The 20,410-nt window shown below is 27.4% G+C and overlaps 2 protein-coding genes across 2 annotated transcripts; both read right to left on the reverse strand.

Moving 5' to 3' along the window:
* Nucleotides 1–4,177: 4,177 nt before the first annotated feature.
* LOC101238752 (multiple epidermal growth factor-like domains protein 11) lies at nucleotides 4,178–7,249 on the reverse strand. The gene is made up of 5 exons (XM_065787122.1): nucleotides 7,147–7,249; nucleotides 5,813–6,144; nucleotides 4,785–4,994; nucleotides 4,466–4,678; nucleotides 4,178–4,300 (listed from the first exon to the last, which is right to left on the reverse strand). The coding sequence occupies exons 2-5, from the start codon at nucleotides 6,118–6,120 to the stop codon at nucleotides 4,252–4,254; spliced, it is 780 nt and encodes a 259-aa protein (XP_065643194.1). The 5' UTR covers nucleotides 6,121–6,144; nucleotides 7,147–7,249; the 3' UTR covers nucleotides 4,178–4,251.
* A 4,656-nt stretch (nucleotides 7,250–11,905) lies between these two features.
* Nucleotides 11,906–19,275, reverse strand: LOC100204741 (solute carrier family 40 protein member 1). The gene is made up of 5 exons (XM_065786906.1): nucleotides 19,096–19,275; nucleotides 18,917–19,012; nucleotides 18,632–18,835; nucleotides 15,595–17,016; nucleotides 11,906–11,998 (listed from the first exon to the last, which is right to left on the reverse strand). The coding sequence occupies exons 1-5, from the start codon at nucleotides 19,273–19,275 to the stop codon at nucleotides 11,906–11,908; spliced, it is 1,995 nt and encodes a 664-aa protein (XP_065642978.1).
* Nucleotides 19,276–20,410: the final 1,135 nt, after the last annotated feature.

Raw genomic sequence — 20,410 nt, forward strand, 5'->3', positions numbered from 1 at the left:
TTGAAAACAAAAAATACGTCCTTGGAGTCTTTGTTGATTTATCTAAGGCATTTGACACGGTAGATCACGCTATCTTAATTAGGAAAATGGAAAAATATGGGATAAAAGGTGTTGCACTAAACTGATTCAAAAATTTTTTACTAGACAGAAAACAATGCGTTATTGCTCATGGAAAAAAAATTTCAAAATTACTCAAAATAAAATGCGGTGTCCCCCAAGGTTCCATTCTTGCACCTCTTTTGTTTTTAATATACATAAACGATCTTCCTAAAGCCTCAAGTAAATTAGATTTCATAATGTTCGCGGACGACACCAATTTATTTTATGCATCCTCATCAATTACAAAACTTTATGAAACTACAAATAATGAACTTGAAAAAATAAACAGTTGGTTAAAATCTAACAAATTATCGTTAAACACAGAAAAAACCAAATACATTCTTTTTCATTCTAACCTTAAAAAAATACCACCCGATTTACCTTCGCTAAATATAGATACTAAAGAAATAGAGAGAACCCAAGCAACTAAATTTCTTGGGATACTTATTGATGAGAACATCTCATGGAAATCACATATAGATATATTAAATACCAAAATATCAAAAAACATTGGTATCCTCTACAAAGCTAGTTCTATTCTGTCTCCTGATAATTTAAAGTTTCTATACTTCTCGTTTATACAAAGCTACTATATATACGCTAATGTTGCATGGGCGAGTACTCATAGATCCAAACTAACCACACTATATCGAAAGCAAAAACATGCTGCAAGAATGGTTTTTAATAAGGATAGACTCTCGCATGCTGAGCCACTTTTAAAAAATTTGAAAGCATTAAATGTATATCAAATCAATATATTCCAAAATTTGTTATTTATGCTCAAATATAAACTTGGACTTGTTCCTTCTTACTTTTCAAAGAATTTTTTCCAAAATAGCAAAAATAGATACCATACCAGAGGAACGGGAAACTTCAACGTACCTTTTAAAAAAACAAATCTCTCGAACTTTTCCATTTCGTACCGTGGTCCTTATCTATATAATAAATTAATATCAAAAAATACTCAACTGGAAAAATCGAATAACTTAAATACTCTGAAAACTTTATTAAAAGATCTCATTTTAAACACTAACAACTTTATGAACTTTTATTAACCCAAAAACATTTAAATCTATGTATAAATCTAACTTTGTTCCGAAACTAATGTAAACTCTAATAACTCAAAAAACTCTAAATAACCCAAAAAACTCTAAATAACTCAAAAACAACAGCAATAACAAAACACAAAAGCAAATAATAGACTTATTTATCAACACTCGAACGACTATATATTACCTATTTAGCAATTTAGCTATTTAGCAAATCGTGTACCTACTTATATTAATGTGTATTGAAATAAAATCAAAAAATTAAAAACTTCTTTTTGTCCGCATTCTTTGTTTTTTTGCATTTTGGATTTTTATTCTCATTCTGCCGAAAACCGATAACATTTTTTTTTTTTTTTTATTAAAAAAAAAAAAAAATAAACTTATTTTTAAAAAAAGCATTCAAAAATATTAGTAACGCACAGCGGTTTCTTGATGACAAGACCGTCGGTCTTCTGCAAGTTTTCCGCGTTCTTTGAAGTAATTTCTAATACTTTACAGTTTTACTTTATATATTTTTTTGTATAACGTAACTTTGTAATTTTTTTTTTTTTTTTTTTTAAATTTTATTTACTCTGTAAAGATTCTATTATATTTTACGAATTTGTAAGGATTAAAGAACAAAAAAAATTTGAATAAAAAATAAAAAAATAAAAAAAAATAATTGTGTCTTTGAAGACGGTTTGGAGCATATTCACGCTTCATTTTGAAAAAGTTTTAATAAACTTTGATAGAAGTGTTATTATATATTATATCATAAGCTTAATCAAATGATTAAGATTTTGATTAGATTGTGTCAAAACTCCCGGCGCCGATACTCAAGTGATGGTAAGTCTTTTTAATCGCAGTATTGATGCGAATAAAAAGATTAACCATCTGCCATGGTAGCTGTCTCAAACACCAAAAAAATGCTGGATCTGCCCCTGTTTTATTTAATGAACTTTAATATGTTTTTATTTCTTCAATATGTATTGTTTAATAAATTTAATGAACTTCAATTTGTTCACATTTATATGTCGTTTGTATTTATATGCTGCCATCGTTTGTAACAAAGTATTAGCTCACATAAATATTTGGTGAGTTTTAAGCAAACCGGCTGGAAAAAAAATTTAGAAAACTGTTGCAAGGTTCTGGTGATAAATATATCATAACAGTACAACAAGTCGTTTGAAAAGTTAAATAATTTAATAGCAGAAGTAAAGCAGATGACAAGTTGAGTTACTTGATAGTCTACCAAAGTTGAAATTTTTAATTTTTCTTGACACAAATATGGCGCTAATACACATGTTTGGTTATTTAGCTTGTAATGATAATGAACTATCAGAGGATGAGCTGCTTAAAAATAGTTGTTTTAAGCAATAAACGTTTGAATAATACATAGACTTGCAGACTTCTGGGCTTATTTCAAGTTCAGACTTCTCAACTCAGAGCGCTGGCTTCTGAGTTGAGAAGTCTGAGGTACGATGCAAGCTCGGGCCATAATTGCAACATCGGTAAGAAAGCAAGTACCTCCTCGTTACATGCTCATTCGCGGTGCTTTGTGACAAGTACTTAAGGGGCTCGAAGCACCTTTGTAAACACAAAAAATGTATTGACAATAGGCACAGAAATAAGGTCTGCATCAGAAATCATCGTGATTTGGATGAACAGCATTTTAAAAATCAAAACCAAAAAATGTTAAATGCCTCACTCAAATCATTTAAACACGCATATAGTTTGACTTGGACGAATAGGTGACATTGAGAGAACACATAAGAACATTAGAGGATAAAATTTCAAAAAATATTGCATGGTGCAGCTCTAAAGTAAGTAAAACTAAAAAATTTCTCAGTAGACAAAAACACGCTTTCAGAATTATTTTAAGTTTAGGTCGATTCACACCTTCTGAAGAACTATTTAAACTTCGTCACATACTCAATGTTTTTCAGTTAAACCTTTATTAAATTCTTAAATTTATGTACAAACTTCATGATAAAATAACTTCTATAATATTTAGTACACTTTTCAATAAAATTAATCACGTGTACCCTACATGATTTTCATATTACAATTATGAGCAACCTAAAATGCACTATTCGGTTTAAAAATTTTCTTTTGCCATCAGAGGTCCTAAATTATGGAACACTTTATTAAAAAAAAGGGAATAAAAATAAAAGCTCAAACAAAGACATATTACCGATGTTAATGAAGTAACTTATTTTTAAGATTTTTTTATTTTTTAATTTAATTTTATTTTTTAAAACTATCTTATTAACTTCCCAGTCGGCATTTGGTCTCAAAAAAACGTATTTTAAATGTTAAAAAGACGTTCAACAAACGTCTTTTTAGGATCAAATGCCGGCTTGGTTGTCTCTAATTTAAATTTCTTTAAATTATCTTATTAACTTTTCTTTTTTTTTTTAGGTGAGATTATTATTATTTTTTTACTATTTTCTTTTAATTATAGATTAGTAACCGATCTTAAAATATTTGTAAATATTTGTATATAATTTTAAAATGGTACAAAGTAATTTTATGTTTACCTTTTAATGATTGTACATGCTTACTGATAAAAGCAAGTCGAGGCAAAGTGATTAGGCAAATATTGTCTTGTCTACTTTTCTCTTTTAGCCCCCGTCATGTAGATTTTATTTATATAACACGGCATTATATTCTTTTTTTCAATGACGAAATAAATAAGTTAAAATAAATAGTTTGACTTGGTCATGCAGCTAGTTTGGCTTAGTCATTTAAACACGCTGCATGTTGGCTTTGTGAGGCCTAATATAACGTTACTGAAAAGATATGTAAGAACATGTATTTTCAATTTACGGTTTCTACGTATACAAAAACTTTCGATATAATTACTATGAGGAAATAATCTTATTTAATATTGAAAAGAGGTAATTTTGGTTCAGAATTATTAAGAGAAAGAAAAATGAACTGAACAAAAAAAAAAAAGGAGAGGCACATAGTAGTAAAGGAGACACATAGTAGTGAAGGAGACACATAGTAGTAAAGACTACTAAATAATAATGAAGTTAAAACAAAAATTTTCGTTAAAAAACAATTCGTTAAAAAATAGTTAAAATCTGGAAATACAAATTTTTTACTCCACTCAAAATATTTAGACAATAGAGCGTCTGATGTAATCGGGATTTACACATAACCAGTTTCTATAAGAGTAAAAAAGAAAAAACAAAAATAACAAGATGTAACAAGAAAAATCCGACAATATAATGGTACCTTATAAAAATGAATTCAATAAAATGTTAAAAAGAACATTTTTTAAAAACAAATTTGGTCAAGCAAAAACCTAATTAAATTATAAATAAAATTACCGTTTGTTTGCGTCTGAGGTTTTGATGTATGGACAATATACGTTACAATAACCAGCCACAGAGATTCTACCGTCATTTTCAAATTGAGCGTTTTCCCCAGTCCAACCCTCACAACAATGACAACGACCGGTTTTCTGATCGCATTCCCCATCATTAACAATACATTTAGAATTGCATAGTGAAGGTGAGGGGAGAGGTTTGCAACTTGGATTTCTCAATATATTTTTGAAGTTATAGAATATATTATATATTTTTATACTATATAAAGTATTTAGTAATTTTATTATAAATCTAAAATTAAAAGTTTTATTTAGCTTACTCTACTCCAAGACCAAGATAAGGGCACGATATATTACAGTTAAATAAAACTCCATCTGTATAATAATAATCGTTTCTGTACAGTGCATATCCACCCGTCCATCCTTTGCAACATTGGCAAACACCATCGACGCATTTTCCATGTTTGTTGATTTCGCATACGGTCGGGTTACACAACTTTTTTGGAGGGTCCGCAGCGCATGTCTTGTTTCTAAAAAAAAAAAAAAAATTGATTGTGACATACAGATATTTATATATATATATATATATATATATATATATATATATATATATATATATATATATATATATATATATATGTATATATATATATATATATATAATAATAATAAATTGATTGTCTTTTATGTATATATATATGTATATATAAATATATATTTATATATACATATATATATATATATACATAAAAGCAAATAAAATATATATATATATATATTTATATATATATATATATGTATATATATATATATATATATATATATATATATATATATATATATATATATATATATATATATATATATATATACATATATATATATATATATATATATATATATATATATATATATATATATATATATACATAAAAGCAAATAAAATTATATTTAAAAATAAAAAATTATTCTTTTTGAATGCCAACATCATTAAAAGTTTTAGTTTTAACAAAAATATAAAAAGTAAAAAAAAGTCGTCAAAGCAAAACTAAAGCAGATTAAATCTAAAAAATATTTATCACTATAAAAAAGTTTTAATGTCAGCTCAAAATAAATTATAGAGCATTTATTCTTTACTTAATAATAAAGAGCGTATGATATGAGTGTATTATATGTAATAACCTGCTTTGTATCTTACAATGTATCAGCTTTAAAGAATACAAACCCGAATGTTTTATGTTGTAACTTTAAGTTTTCCTCCATTTTTTACCCCTGAACAATTTGCTTATTACAAATTATCGAGCAGTAATATTTTAAGTCATACGTGTAATTAAATGGAATTTAATACCTTAAAGCATGCGTGTAATGACATGGAGTATTACAGTTTAAAGCTGTTATTCTATTTTTTCCCCATCCTGGATCAACTGTGTCTTTTATGTAAATAGAAAGTGCTCCAGTCCAACCGTAGTTGCACAAACATCTACCAGTATTTACATCACTTTCTTGAATGCACCATCCACCTGGAAAACATTGGTTACAATAACTTGCACAGAGTAAACCGACCCCTGAACAGGTGGCCAGTGGAATCAAATCAACACATAAACTAGATTTTGAAAAAATTGTTCCGATGAGGATAAACATTGCATTTGCAAGCATTTTTAATTTTCTGTACCTTTTCACCTAAAAAAAAAGTTAAATTTAAATAAAAATAATGCTGCTCTATGCCTTAATAATCTAATGCTGGTCTACGGCCTAATAATCTAATGCTAGTCTATGGTATATAAATATCGAAAATTAAGCGTGGGTGTTGCGTAAAAGGACAAGTTTTTAAATTTGCGTTATATCATAATTTTAAAGTTTTTAAAATCATTCCTTGAGTTATATCGTTCTTAGTGTTATATCACCCTTTGTGTTTTAATGTTATCATTCATAAGTTTTTATAAGTTTTTTTCCAAATAATAAACTAACAACATTTTATGAATAAGAAAAATAAAAAATATCTTTAGACTTCATACTAAAGAAATAGTTTATTTCAATGCTTTTAAGCATTGAAATAAACTATTTGTTTAGTATGAATAAATAAAATATATTAAATATATTTTAAAATATATTAAAATATACTTTTGCTGTATTAAAAGCTGCAGCACTCTAGAAGAAGGTTAAAATTTCTTCCATAATGCTTAATATGCCTTTAGTAAGATAGAGTTTTTTACCTTCTGAAGTAGAAAATTACATTAAAAGTAATGGTTTGTCATACATTTTATACCTTGAAAATATTATTTTTACCTTATAAGTATAATTTTTTACTTTAGAAAGTAAAAAAAGATACTATACTAAGGTTTATCATATATTCTACCAGAAGGTAGAAATTTTAAATTTTTTTTTTAAGAATGAATTCATTTACCTTTTTCTGTTTCATTTTTTTTTTATTCAAAAGTGAAAAAAGTTTAGAAAAGAAAAATCTAGGCGGACAAACTATCTGCAAATTTGATATATCTTTAAGTGATTTTGAAGTTAACTTGATATTGCATATATATATATATATATATATATATATATATATATATATATATATATATATATATATATATATATATATATATATATATATATATATATATATATATTTATACATATATATATATATATATATATATATATATAATTTGTATTTTGTTATACCACATTCCTTTTTGTTGAGCGACTCTTCTATGTTAGTAAAGTTGCTGAATTCTGTATCGAAATAAACTTTGTATCAAGAGCTAAAATGATATCATTGTTATTTCTTGTTAAACAATCCCATTTATAATGACGTAAAAACTAGGCGTTTCTCAAAAACCAAGTCAAGTTTTTTTAGTTATGTAAACATCTAAGTGAATTTGTTAATAAATTAATTTACTCTAATTTAGGAACACTAGACCTAAATTGATTTCTATAGAAATATAAAAAGTATTTTTTCGGTATCCAGGATGAAATAAAAAAGCGAGCTTAAAATTTCCATGCAAATTTCAATACTGAAATAAGACTTGAGCGTTTGCATTGAGAGAACTTAAATTAGCAAAGTTTTACTGATTTTGAAATTCGACTCAAAAAGCTAAAGTTTTTGATACAGCAATAGATTTCGAGTATAATTGAGCAGCAAAAAACATATCTGATTGCAAGAATTGAAGTTGAAATTTGAAATCTGAAATTTGTTTCTGGAATTATTAAAGCATAATTCTTAAAGCAAATTCGCACTTGTAAAACGAGCTTTTAAGTATTCTTTTAAATTTTGTACAAACCAGTGTTTAAAGCTAACTTGAAATTAATAAAAAACAAATCATTGTTATCATTTTGTAAACATGCAGTCAAAACCTAAAGCACTTTTATTTTGGAAACGTTTCTCAACATATTTATTTCATCAATGAATTATTATTAGTATTATTATTATTGTTATTATTATAAGCATACAAAAATAATTTATTTATTTTAAGGTAAGGTTGGAAATGTTAATATGCTACGTGCAAGAAAAACTTAATTTTCTATTTTCCTATTTACATTTTTAAATATGGCTAATATTTTTATTACTTTTGGTAACAGGTTAATAGCTTTTAATTGCTCCCAATAATAATTAGTAACTGTATTAAAATTCATACTAATAATTCATGTTAATGGTTCTGTCAATTTAATCTATTGTTTTCAACAAAAACTATAAAAAAAAGTTGATACTTTTTCTTTGAGGTAAGTGGACGCAAATAAAAACGTAAATGATGTTTCAAATATTTGCTTTGTTATTTTTTTTTTTTTATTATTATTCATGTTAAAAAATCATATCAGGAAATGATGATATAAACTTTTTCGTATGTAAACCTTCAATCAAGTAGTGACACGGAGATTTTTTCTGCAGGAAAAAAAAATTGTAAAAAAAATGTCGAGCCAGAATGAATGATAACTTCATAAATATTTCTATAAAAAATACTAATATCATTGTACAGAACAGTTTTTTTCTTATAATGCACATTATAAAAATTCTTTTTTAATACAAAAGGTATTTTTTTTAATACAAAAGGTTTCTGGAATATTATTATCTATTTTTGAATAGGGTTTCTATATTCAATCAGTGACAGATCCAGCGGGGAATATGGGTTTTGCATCCTTCTGACTCATCAGAATTTAATTTTTTTTTTTTTTTACATCATACGAAAAAAATCTTTCTACAGGAGGTTTCCGAGTGTTTGCATAATACGCTTGGTACTTATAGTAAAAGTTTTTATCCTCCATAATGTTATTTAAGCAAGTAAAGTACGCAAAGTCACTTAAAACTCACATGATTTTTTCTTTATTCAAACACTGAAGCTAACAGTTCTCTCTCTCCTTTTATAACTTTACTAGAGTTTTTATTGTACTTTGTTATTCAGCTGACTTATATAAATCTTATCAAAGGCTAACAAGTAATAAAAAAAAAATATTAAACAGTAATTTCTATATCGCATTAGTTTTGGTAGCCATTTTTAGTACGGTTTAATTCTTTTCAGTTAAAAAATATCAGGTGAAAAATATCAAATGAAAAATATCAGTTGAAAAAATATTAGGTAAAAAATATCAGGTGAAAAATATCAGGTGAAAAATATTAGCTGAAAAATATCAGGTGAAAAATATCAGGCTGCAATACCAGGTGATAGCTGCAATACCAGGTGATAGCTGCAATATTAAGTGATAGCTGCAATATCAGGTGATAGCTACAATTCTTATTAGAATCAGCCAAACTATTTTATTCGAAAAGTTGATAATATTTTGGTTAGAATAACGTTGAAATTTTAAAGTCTTTTTTTCTTAGAATTTGCTTAAGGTACGAAAGGACAACCTCAAAATTAAAATACAATGATACCGTAAGGGTTTAGGTGTACGCGTTTGAACCAAATCATTTATGTTTTTAAGCATTGCAATGCCTTATAAACTTACAATGCATTGTTAGCAAATGGGTTGCAAACCTCAAGTTTATTATGGTTCAGTATCAACATCAACATAATCTTTTGTTTCTTATAACAATTATTATTTCAGTACAAGAAACATCACTATGATCATAATAAATATTAAGGTGTCTCGAAAAATATCATACAACCAATTTTTATATGAAGCATGCTACATTTGGCATCATTTTGTCCATAAATACAAAAGAGAAAAAAAACAGTTTTTAGCTCAAGCGGATGGTTATTTAGGTGAACTTTGAGAATAGAGAAGTGAAAATTTCAGCAAATAATTTTAAAAGGGTTTCAACCACAAATCGGTAATCTAGCTTAAGTGTTTTAAATAAAACAAAACACTGGGAGATTTAGTTTATCATTTACTTTCAACAAAATAAACCAAACAATAATATTTAAATTACAATAATTCACATCATAATAACGATACACCGTAAATTGGGGTTTACTTTGAATCTTGAGGTAACTTTGAAAAATTTTATATTTAGTACCTTAAGGTTTGTTGATTTAATTTTTGTCGCAAATCATGAGATATTTGTTAGTTGTTTAGTCTAACTTATTTATATTTTTAAATTTTAAAAATTATTATAAATAGCACTTTGGTATGAGCACCTAAAAACCCTAATATTTTAGTTGTGCAAACCTTTACATCCTAGCAGTATAGCTGGGTAGCAGTATAGCTAGGTAGCAGTAGCTAGTAAAGGTATTTCGTTGAAATATATATATGCCCTGAATTAATTTTAAATTATCAGTGTTTAATTCTATTTTGTTTTGGAAAATTAAAAGTTTATAACATTTAAAAATCCTCAAAACGGTTTGTCAACTCAAAGACAAGCAGCTTTAAAATACAAAATATCTAAATCAATATTAAAAATAAGATTAAACACATATATCCTAAAAAGCACGATGGGTTGCCATTATTTTTGAAAAATAATTATTTCAAGACTTTTTTTTCTGTAAAATTGTGAAACATTTTGTAACTCATTATCCATTGCGATTTTATTGGTGATTGCTAACCATTACCATTATTTGTCTCTAAATAGAACAATATGTAAATAAAATATTAAAACCAATGAAGGTCCTGAACCAATTGTTTTATTAAACCACTTAAGTGATTCAATAAAGCGTTTAAAAAATGAATCAGACACTGTAATATACTATAAATTTTCATATGTGATTTTGTTTTTTAAAATGTTCATCATTTTTAAAAATAAATTAGGGGAGATGGGGGCGAATTAATTGTTAAAAATACATTAGGGGAGATATGGGCGAAAAAACTGTTGTAGCAGTCTTTTGTAAATTGCAAAAAACCCGATATAGATATAAAACTTATTAATTACAAAAGTAAAGTAAGAACAATCAGTCTTTAAGTATACATAAATATTTAAATAAAAAAATTTGATAAACATGATTTATTTCAACTTTACAACAACCCTACAATTTAACTTACAAATCTATAACTTAGATTGCTTTGATCTATTTTAGTAACATTTACATATTTAACATTGCTATACCTATGTACTATAAATATCTTAAATGGTCATAGGTTTTGGATTTGTGATTATTGAATCGTCCTATGCAGCATTGTAAAACCTTTTCAACGGTTTGAAAAGAAATCTATCCAATGGCTGCAATTTATGGGTGCAATGGAGATAAAAACTTAGCATTGTAATTTAATGTTAAATTGCAAGATGCAACAGAAATAAAACTTTTATGACGACAAAAAACGAACCGGATATCCATGAAAACAGTTTGAATATCTCACAAAATATTTTATTCATTAAATATAAATGTCTGAATTTATCTAACCAGAAAGGTTTGCGAATCCTGCGCATCCAAGAGGACCTTTTTTATTATGTAACAACTAGTGGAGAAACAGAGTTTCCGATTTCGTTCAAAGCACAGCATACAGTTACCAATGATTCTCGTTCTGCAGATGAGATTCTTCTAATTGGTTTACTTCTTTTACCTGCAAACACTTTTACTGGTTTTTGTACGGTTGTTAAACCAGTTTCATCAACATTGTATAAATAGTAAGAATCAACATTATATCGCTTTCTTATTGTTTCAAAATTTTGAAAAAATTCTCTTAGAATGTGTCGATTAAAGACAGACAATTGAGCAAAGCTAGTTGCTTCAGGTTTCATTGAGACAAGTTTGGTTTTCTTTCAAATGTTCTTGTAACCAATCAATCTCTGCGATTTTATTTTTGATCCATGATGATTGGCAGATCTTATTATTTTTTACAGCAAACTCATATGCCAATAATTGTGTTAACTTTTTTTTCATCTTCTGCAATAAATTCTTGTTTATTGTTGTAATTAGGCTAAAAAGAACTTTGGCTAAAAATTGAGCTTCTTTTTATGACAATATTTTTTTAAAGTCATTCAATTTATGCTAAACTGGTCCGCAACATTTACTGGTCTGCAACATTCACTGGTCTTCCTTCTTAAGCCTCATTAACAGCTGCTTTCATTGAGTCACGTGGTATTAGAACTCTTGAAATCTTGGTATCTCATCATGGTATCATAATATAGGAAATCTAATTTTTCTATACCAAACCATTTTATGATCTGAAAATTAAAAACAAAAAATATTCGTTTTTAATATTATTACATTATGAAAATAAAATGTTTAAAAATATTATTTGTTTTATATAAATTTTGTTCATATAAAGTACATGCCATTCGTTTAAATATATAAAGTTTAAACAAAAAATATAAGTCTTTTAATATAAGTTGTATAGGGCACTTTGATCTTCCAATCAATGAATCCCGCATAGTCAACGACCAATGTGCCACAATAGATACAGTTGACATATTTAGGCCTATAACTTCTGTAAATATCGTCACTAACTCAAAAAACAAACCAATTTATTATATGTTTAACACAGTTCTCAATATAATGATTTAAATTCATTTGGAAATCTAATTAAAAATTTATTTGAATATGTTTTTTATTTTCAAAAAATCAGTAATCCTGTCAAAAAACTGTATTTTTTATTTTCTTAACGCAGAAGTTAAAAAGCTGCCGTAGCAGGAATACTTAAGTAGTAGTAAAACCACCTTAAACAACAGAAAGATACAGGTTCACATTCCTAATGATATACAGGTTCACATTCAGAACGCGTCACATAGAATGTGGTTAGCTGATAAATAATAAAAGAAACCGGAGTTAGTCTAAACACGGGGTTAGTTCAAAACATAAACTTTTTATACGTCTAACAAGCAGCTTATTAATACAATTAAGTTACGAAGATATAAAGAACTTTGTTGTTTGATTAAATAAATTATGAAAATTAAGTTTTTTTTAAAAAGTTTTATAGAACTGTGCACATAAAGGTAACATCTTGTGATTTTGTATTTTTAAACTTAACCTTGTATTATGTATTATAACAATATATTTTGATAGCATCTAAGTATTAATTTTATGGTCTTTCTTTAAAAGTGCTTTTTATAGAGTTTGGTGCATAAGATATTTTAATTAAATTGTTCAAGAGTCTGCTGGTGATGAATGATATTCATTAATCACCAGCGAGCTTTTCTTCAATTTATTTTAAATAAATTGTTAAAGAGTCCCCTTGTGATGAATAGGAGTTTGTTGGAACATTGTGACTGGAATATATTGAAACATTGAAGTTTTTACGCAGAACTTGTATTCTTTTTATTATTGCTCGTAGAATATAATTGTTGTTTTGCAATTATTCATACTGGTAAGTTAAATTAGAGTTTAAATCAATAATTTTATTATTTTACAATTGATTACAGTCATTTAATTTTTTGCTCCCACACGTTGTTGGCAGCAGCTTGTTCATTTTTTTTTTGATCACAACCAGTTGGTTGAGGTTTTTTAACATTTATTGATTAAGTTAAATAATGGTTTTCAACTCTTGCGAGGACAAAGTAGCAAAAGAAAGACCAAAACTGCAAAACAAGTGACATAAATTCATATACAAGTTATACCCAAAAAATGGTTTTAATTTATTAAGACTAAGTCATTATTAACAAAAAAGGAAAAAAAAAATTTAATCAATACTAGCAAATATTGTGTGCTTAAGTGAGAAAAAACCCATAAAGAAAAAATAAATAATAATATTAAAATTTAACTCATAGTTCAAAACAAATACAAGTTGTACATTAAATATTTAAGAAATATAAACGAATCAAATCATACTGTTTAAAGAATATAAAAGAAGATATTTTGTTTAAAGTAATTACAAAAAAGTAACACGACCTTAAAGAAAATGTAGGAAATTATGAATGAAATTACAAGTAAAATAAACTTGAGACATTTTATCTGCTAGAGTTATGGAAAACGAAATAGAGTGCAAAGATTAAAAATATATATATCAGTAACATTATATCATTTCTTTGTAAACACTAGTCCGAAGCTGGTGTCAAAAACAGTAAAATTAACTGGCGTCAGCAATTAAATAAATTAAAATTTTTTTACATAAATGTAAAAAATGGAATCCAAAATTTGAGTTTAACACACTGCCTAATGTCAATTTTGACCCCATTATTTAGAAATGATTGGTGCCTATGTATTTCAAAAGATTCACGAACCTTTCAATCGATTTTTTTTACTTTCACTTGAAGAGTTTTAAAAAGGAAAAATTCCCCCCGGAAGATATACCCCGAAAAAATCCGAAATAGGTTGAACATGCAAGGAGTGTTCAAACATCAACTGACAAATAGGTAGAATATGCAAGTGTCGACTGAGGGTTTTGGTTTGGTCAAGCAATCTATCAATTTCAAAGCAATATATTTTTAAAAAATTTATATTTTGCGGGGGATTTTTTCTCAGGAAGATTTTTTCCGGGGGGATTTTTTCGGGGAGATTTTTTTCTAGAACCGCTAATTTATTCCTTTTGAGCAAAGTTTACGATGATAAAAAACCTATTTCAGACAAATAATGTTTGCCCTCGTTTAAACTTTTTAGATGTTGCTGAGCTTAGATGTTGCAGATATCTAAATTGTTATTTGTTTTTTCTAGTATCTATTTGAGCATTCGCATTCAATTTAAAAAATATTTTGAACGTTTTTTATTTTTGTTTAAGACTTAACTTTACTAGGTAGATACATTTTCTATAAAAAGGATGTGACATATTCCATTGTTTTTAGCATTATTTTACTATTATTCCATTATAGGTTAGCACTTTTAAGGTTTAACAGCTTAACGTATATATATATATATATATATATATATATATATATATATATATATATATATATATATATATATATATATATATATATATATATATATAATATATATATATATACTGTCATATTCTATTTTTGAAAATTTTTGTTTTTTATTAAGTTGTAAGACGGGGGTTTTAGTTTTATTCGCATAACTAGAAATTGAATATTGCAGTGGTGTAGTGGCAGAACGCTCGCTTCATAAACGAGAAGTTCAAACTTCGATTCCTTACCACGTAACTGGTTCGTACTGCGTTTAACTTGTTTTTCCTTGTTAGTCAAAGTTCGACTGATAAGATTTCGAGACAAATGTAATCACTTAATAATAATTGAAGACACGAAAATAAATCAATTAACATGACGTCAGCCAAATTAACACAATTGCATTTTTTTATTTTGTTTTTTTAATAATGAAAATTTTTAATCTAATGGTTATAAGATCGAATTTCCTCAGATCAAATAATGCTAAGCTTATTGCATTACAAACAAACTGCTAAAAGTTCATTTAATTATCAAAAAATTAAAAAAAAACTTAAAAAAAAACAGTTAACAATTTTTTTGACAGATAATTTTACATTATTTATAATATTAACGTTGAAAGTGAGTTTGAAAGTTTTGTTTGAATAGTATTGCGGCTTTATGTATATATATATATATATATATATATATATATATATATATATATATATATATATATATATATATATATATATATATATATATATATATATATATATATATATATATATATATATATATATATATATATATATATATATATATATATATATATATATATATATATATATACATACATATATATATATAGAGAGAGAGATAAAATTTAAGTATCAATGACTATCATAGTAAAAATTTTAGTATTAATGCTAGATTATATTCGAATTTAATTTCGAACTGAAAGTTTTTATAGAAAAAACTATATAAATAATAAAACTCGTAAATACCGCACCAAACGATATTAGTATTAAAACCCCAAAATCTTCAGGCTTAAAAAAAACCATGGTAAGAATATACTGCATTAAATTTAAAATAGAATTGAATGAAAACTGCACACCACCAACAACTCCACGATGCTCTTCCTCGACATTCTCTTGTTGTAGCTGTGTTATTGTGAGATCAAACATCCATAATCCAGCTCGAGATAAAACTATTCCTACCATCAACAAATATATAGAAACATAGCTGTAACTTGCATTAGCTGGTAATTGAATTTTGGTCGAGTTTTGGTGATGACTAAAGACAGAACTATTTAAGATAGATTCTGTTTCATATTTTTTTAAGATTTTCAAGTTACTAGGACTTCCAGGGGCCCATATTGATGCAACGCATAATAAAAGCATGCTGCATTCAAAACCAAGTGCAACCACGCCACATTTCACCAAGCCTAGCTTGTTTCTTATAAAAGGAAATAGAAAGGTGCCGAATATTCCACTTAATGCTCCCGACCCAAACAAAATACTTACATAAATCTCTTTCACTGATTGCGAGTAGGCGTACCCAACTGTTATAGAGCTAAATCCAAGCGCAGTAAGACATAATACAGCTAAGGCAACACCAGCTAAAAATACACTCTGTTTTCTGTATATTTTCCAAACTATATAAGAAAATTTTAATTTCTCGAAAATACGTATTTGTATTACTTTTTCTTTGAATCTAGTTTCATTAATGGATTCATTTACAAAAGGTGCATTCTCGTTTGGAATTGGTTCATACTCTTTAGCAAGCTTTTTAGTCAATTCTGGAACAACATTGTGTACATGTCGTAACTGAAGGTATTCCGAAAAGACAGATAAAATGTTCCACCCACAAATAAGACCGATTCCAGAAAGATCGGAAATCCATGACATGAGTGAACCTATAGCAATTGGAGCAATTATTGCAACAGTTAAGTCAATTCTACGCATTTGAGCATTTATTTTAGTTAACTTATCCTGGTTATTTTGGCAAATAACAACAACCCAGTCTCTTGAAATTGATATCTCTTCTCCTTTAAAGGCAAGGTTTGCTGCTGCTCCGAAAAAGATTACCATCACCTTAAAAAAAGTGATTACTCTTATGTCTGATGTGACTCTAAATAGAATTAAACTAATAAATAATGCTGAACAAATTATCAGTCCATTCTGAAGCAACAATAAAGTACGCATAACAAACAAACGGTTGCTACGGTCAATCCAGCTTCCAATAGATGGTGCAAACAAAATAATTGTACCAAAAACAACTGCACCATATATAGCAGTAAGTTGAAGCGATCCTGGAGTGAGTTTTATCAAATACAATCCAACGGCAAAATTCCACATGCGATCTCCCCAAGAAGAGAAAAAGAAGCTTGAACATAACCAGAAACCTGCATCCATTTCATAAAGTAGCTTAAATATAAATGCAGTTGATTTTTATAAATAATATAAATAAGAACTTTTTTATATGTCAAGCAATATAAATAACAATTAATTGAATTACTATTTTTCATAACTATTTAAAATCAAATAAGTTAATATTAGTTTTACGTATACATTTTTTATTAATTTGTTGTTAAAATAATTTTTTGTAGTTAAAGTATTGTGTAAGTTAATATAATTATTGTTCTTTTTATCTCTTATTATTTTATGGTAAATTAGATTAAAATTGAACTATATTTAGAGACAACTTTGTTGTTAACGGTACGAAAAGGTTCATTAGTAATGCTAACATCAATGAAAAAGTTGTTGCAAAATATAATTTTAACAATTGAAAGAGAAAGTAAAAAAAATTATTTTGTTTTTGAGCTCTAGCGTACAATAAATTAGTTTCATAACGTTTTTATTGAGCCTAAAATCTAGTTGAGGGTGAAAATCATTATTTGCCATTTTAGACGTTATGCAACATAAATGTTGACTGCAAAGGATTATAAATCAAAAAAATGTTAAAAAACCCATAAATAAAGTTTTTAATCTTTTTAAATCATTAAGTTTTTTTGTATAAATAAATGCAATTGGCAAACAGAGCCCGAAGCGATTTCAAGATTAAAATTTTTTTTAAAAATGATATTTTCTTAAATGTAACAAACTGTTGTTTGTTCTGTTTATTTATTATAATGAAAAAAAAATGCAATATCTGATTTTTATATTATTTTAATATATATATATATATATATATATATATATATATATATATATATATATATATATATATATATATATATATATATATATATATATATATATATATATATATATAAATGTATATATGAATTTAAACTTGAATTTGTTTATTCATAAATCAAAATTTAACAAGCAAAACCGTCATATAAAAATAAAGTTTAACTGTAATTTCTGATTAAGTGGTGCAGCACCAGATACCACTATGATGACGTAGTTCGAGAAACATAGTGTGTCCTGGCAGGCCCGCCGTGAGCCTTTGCGGCGCCCAGGGTCAAAATTTCCCAAGCACCCTACTGAAAGTGAAAGCTGATCTAATGATCCATAATTCAATACATATAATAAGCCATTTGATAACAAATCAAAGAGGATAAAAGAATATAGAATTTTTTAATTTTAATTAATGAACATTTGAACAGTTTATTTCTAGATAATTGCAATGGTCTTTTGACTTGGTTATACACTCATACATAAAATGATAAAGTCGACACTAGAAAATGGTAGAAACAGACCAAAGACAATCATTAAACACTATTGGATGTTAAGAGCAAAAATTTGTCTAGAATACAACAGCTATTGTTGTTTCAACTTCAGAGGAAATTGATCTTTCGAGCTTTACTCATGGCGAATTTGGAAATCACTTCACCGTAGCACAACTTTTTGGCAAGATCATGCTCAATGGAAATAACCAGAAGAATCGTGAGTTGTTCTTGGCTCATTGTAGACCTTAAAGCTGTCTTAACTAGAGCAAGCTTACTAAAAGATCTCTCGCCTTCCGCAATAGAAACAGGGATGGTGTTGAAGATGCGCAGCAAAATGCAGACTGATTCGAAGAGCGGCTGAAGACCTTTCTGGTCTCCCCGTTGAGAGAAGTTTCGTAGAAAATTGATTCAGGAACCTTTTTCTTATTAGAATCTTTCGGGAAAGCTGAAGGATTTCGAAGAAGCCCCTGTAGAAGCACAGAATCTCTTTCCACTTTGGAAAGATGTGCTGCCCACAAAGCAGGATTATTGGAAGGAATGGTAGCGATGGGTTCTTCTGTTGGCAACACCTGAGAATAAATTTTATAAAATCTTATTTTATTAGCTTAAAAGTTTATTAACATCATTTCTTTTAAAGAGGTAGAACTTACCAAAATATTCTCTTCATTTACAGCTACCATTCCGATTTTTGATAGGGGCTCTCCCGAGCTTTCAGAAATGTCAGTGACATCGTTTTCAGTTCCAACCTATAAAAATGAGTTAAAAATTTATATAACATTGAATTAATCAAATGGGAAAATATCCTTTCACGGGGAAAACTATTTACTACTTGAATTGATTGACTTGGCAGGAAAGAGTTTGAAGCAGTAGGACTTTCATCTTCTCCTTTTTTTGTAACTGTAATACCACAGTCTTGAAGAGTGCGTTTGTTCTTTTCCTCATTCGCAGTTCTTTGAGCAGCATTCTTTCTTACTTGACAACCAGAATCTTTCTTTTTAAAACCAGACATGTTTTAATTCTTTTTGAAACAGCATCTGCTCATAAGCAAAGAACTGTTTGAATTTCCTCTTGATTGGGTCTATCAGACTATTACATCGATATCACGTGTTTCAAAATTGTTTCAAATTTGAGAGATTTTAAAAATTAGAGAAATAAATTTAATAAAATTGTTTTAATATTTTATATCAATATCAAACTACTTGGATTTAATCTAATCTCTTTTTTTAATAAAGTAAAAAATCTCCGTTTTTAATTGAATGAAAATCTCCGCGCACAAAAGTTATTTTAAACATTTAATTCAGCGGGTTGTTAAATTAATCATTAGTATTCACTTTATTTGCGAGTTTCCGCTATTTAAAAAGAATCGCTTTATTTAAAACTAATGTTTTGAAAGTAATGCTAATTTCTTAGTTTTAAAGCATTAATTACTTTTTTTATTTAAAAAGTCCAATTATGAAGCACTTCATTACAAAGTTGAAAAATTAAACTAAAAAAAATTGACCGGCCAAAAAAAGCAATTGACCGTCTATTATATGTTTTAGTTGGTCAAATTGACCGGCTGCTTTTGATTTCTTATTTTCCACGCTGCTTCCCAGTACTTCATCTTTTTTTAAATAAACATGAAAAAAAAATTATTTATATTCGGCTTCGTGCGCCCCTGTCGACCTGGCGCCCGGGACAAAACAACCCAGTAGACCCCCCCTCACGGCGGCCCTGTGTCCTGGTTAGCTTTGAAAGCGCGTCAAATCGACTTTTAAAAATGCTAGTTGAGTTTGCGTTGATTACGTTTGTGTTAGCCCTTTCCAGCTATTAACAACTCGTTTAGTAAAAAGTATTGTCACATTCTTGGCAGGTTTTCACAATTCACCGTGTTAGTCGTTGATTATGTCCACCCAAATTATACTTTGATAGCAATTGCGCATATACTTCCAAAACGTTTGAATTCGTTTAAGTGTTTTTATGTTACTTTTTTGATGAGAAGACCAGGCTTACTCGAGATGAGGTCTAATGTATGTTGTGTAGAGTACCCTACATAACATTTTTTTTCTAGTGCGAAATGAATTTTTTAGTCTGCCAAATACTTGATTTAGCTGCTGCAGCTTCTATTTGATGCTTAAACTTTAGGCTGTTTGATGTTAGAACAC

This window comes from Hydra vulgaris, chromosome 01 (genome assembly GCF_038396675.1).
Source record: "Hydra vulgaris chromosome 01, alternate assembly HydraT2T_AEP".
Classification (NCBI taxonomy): Eukaryota; Metazoa; Cnidaria; class Hydrozoa; order Anthoathecata; family Hydridae; genus Hydra; species Hydra vulgaris.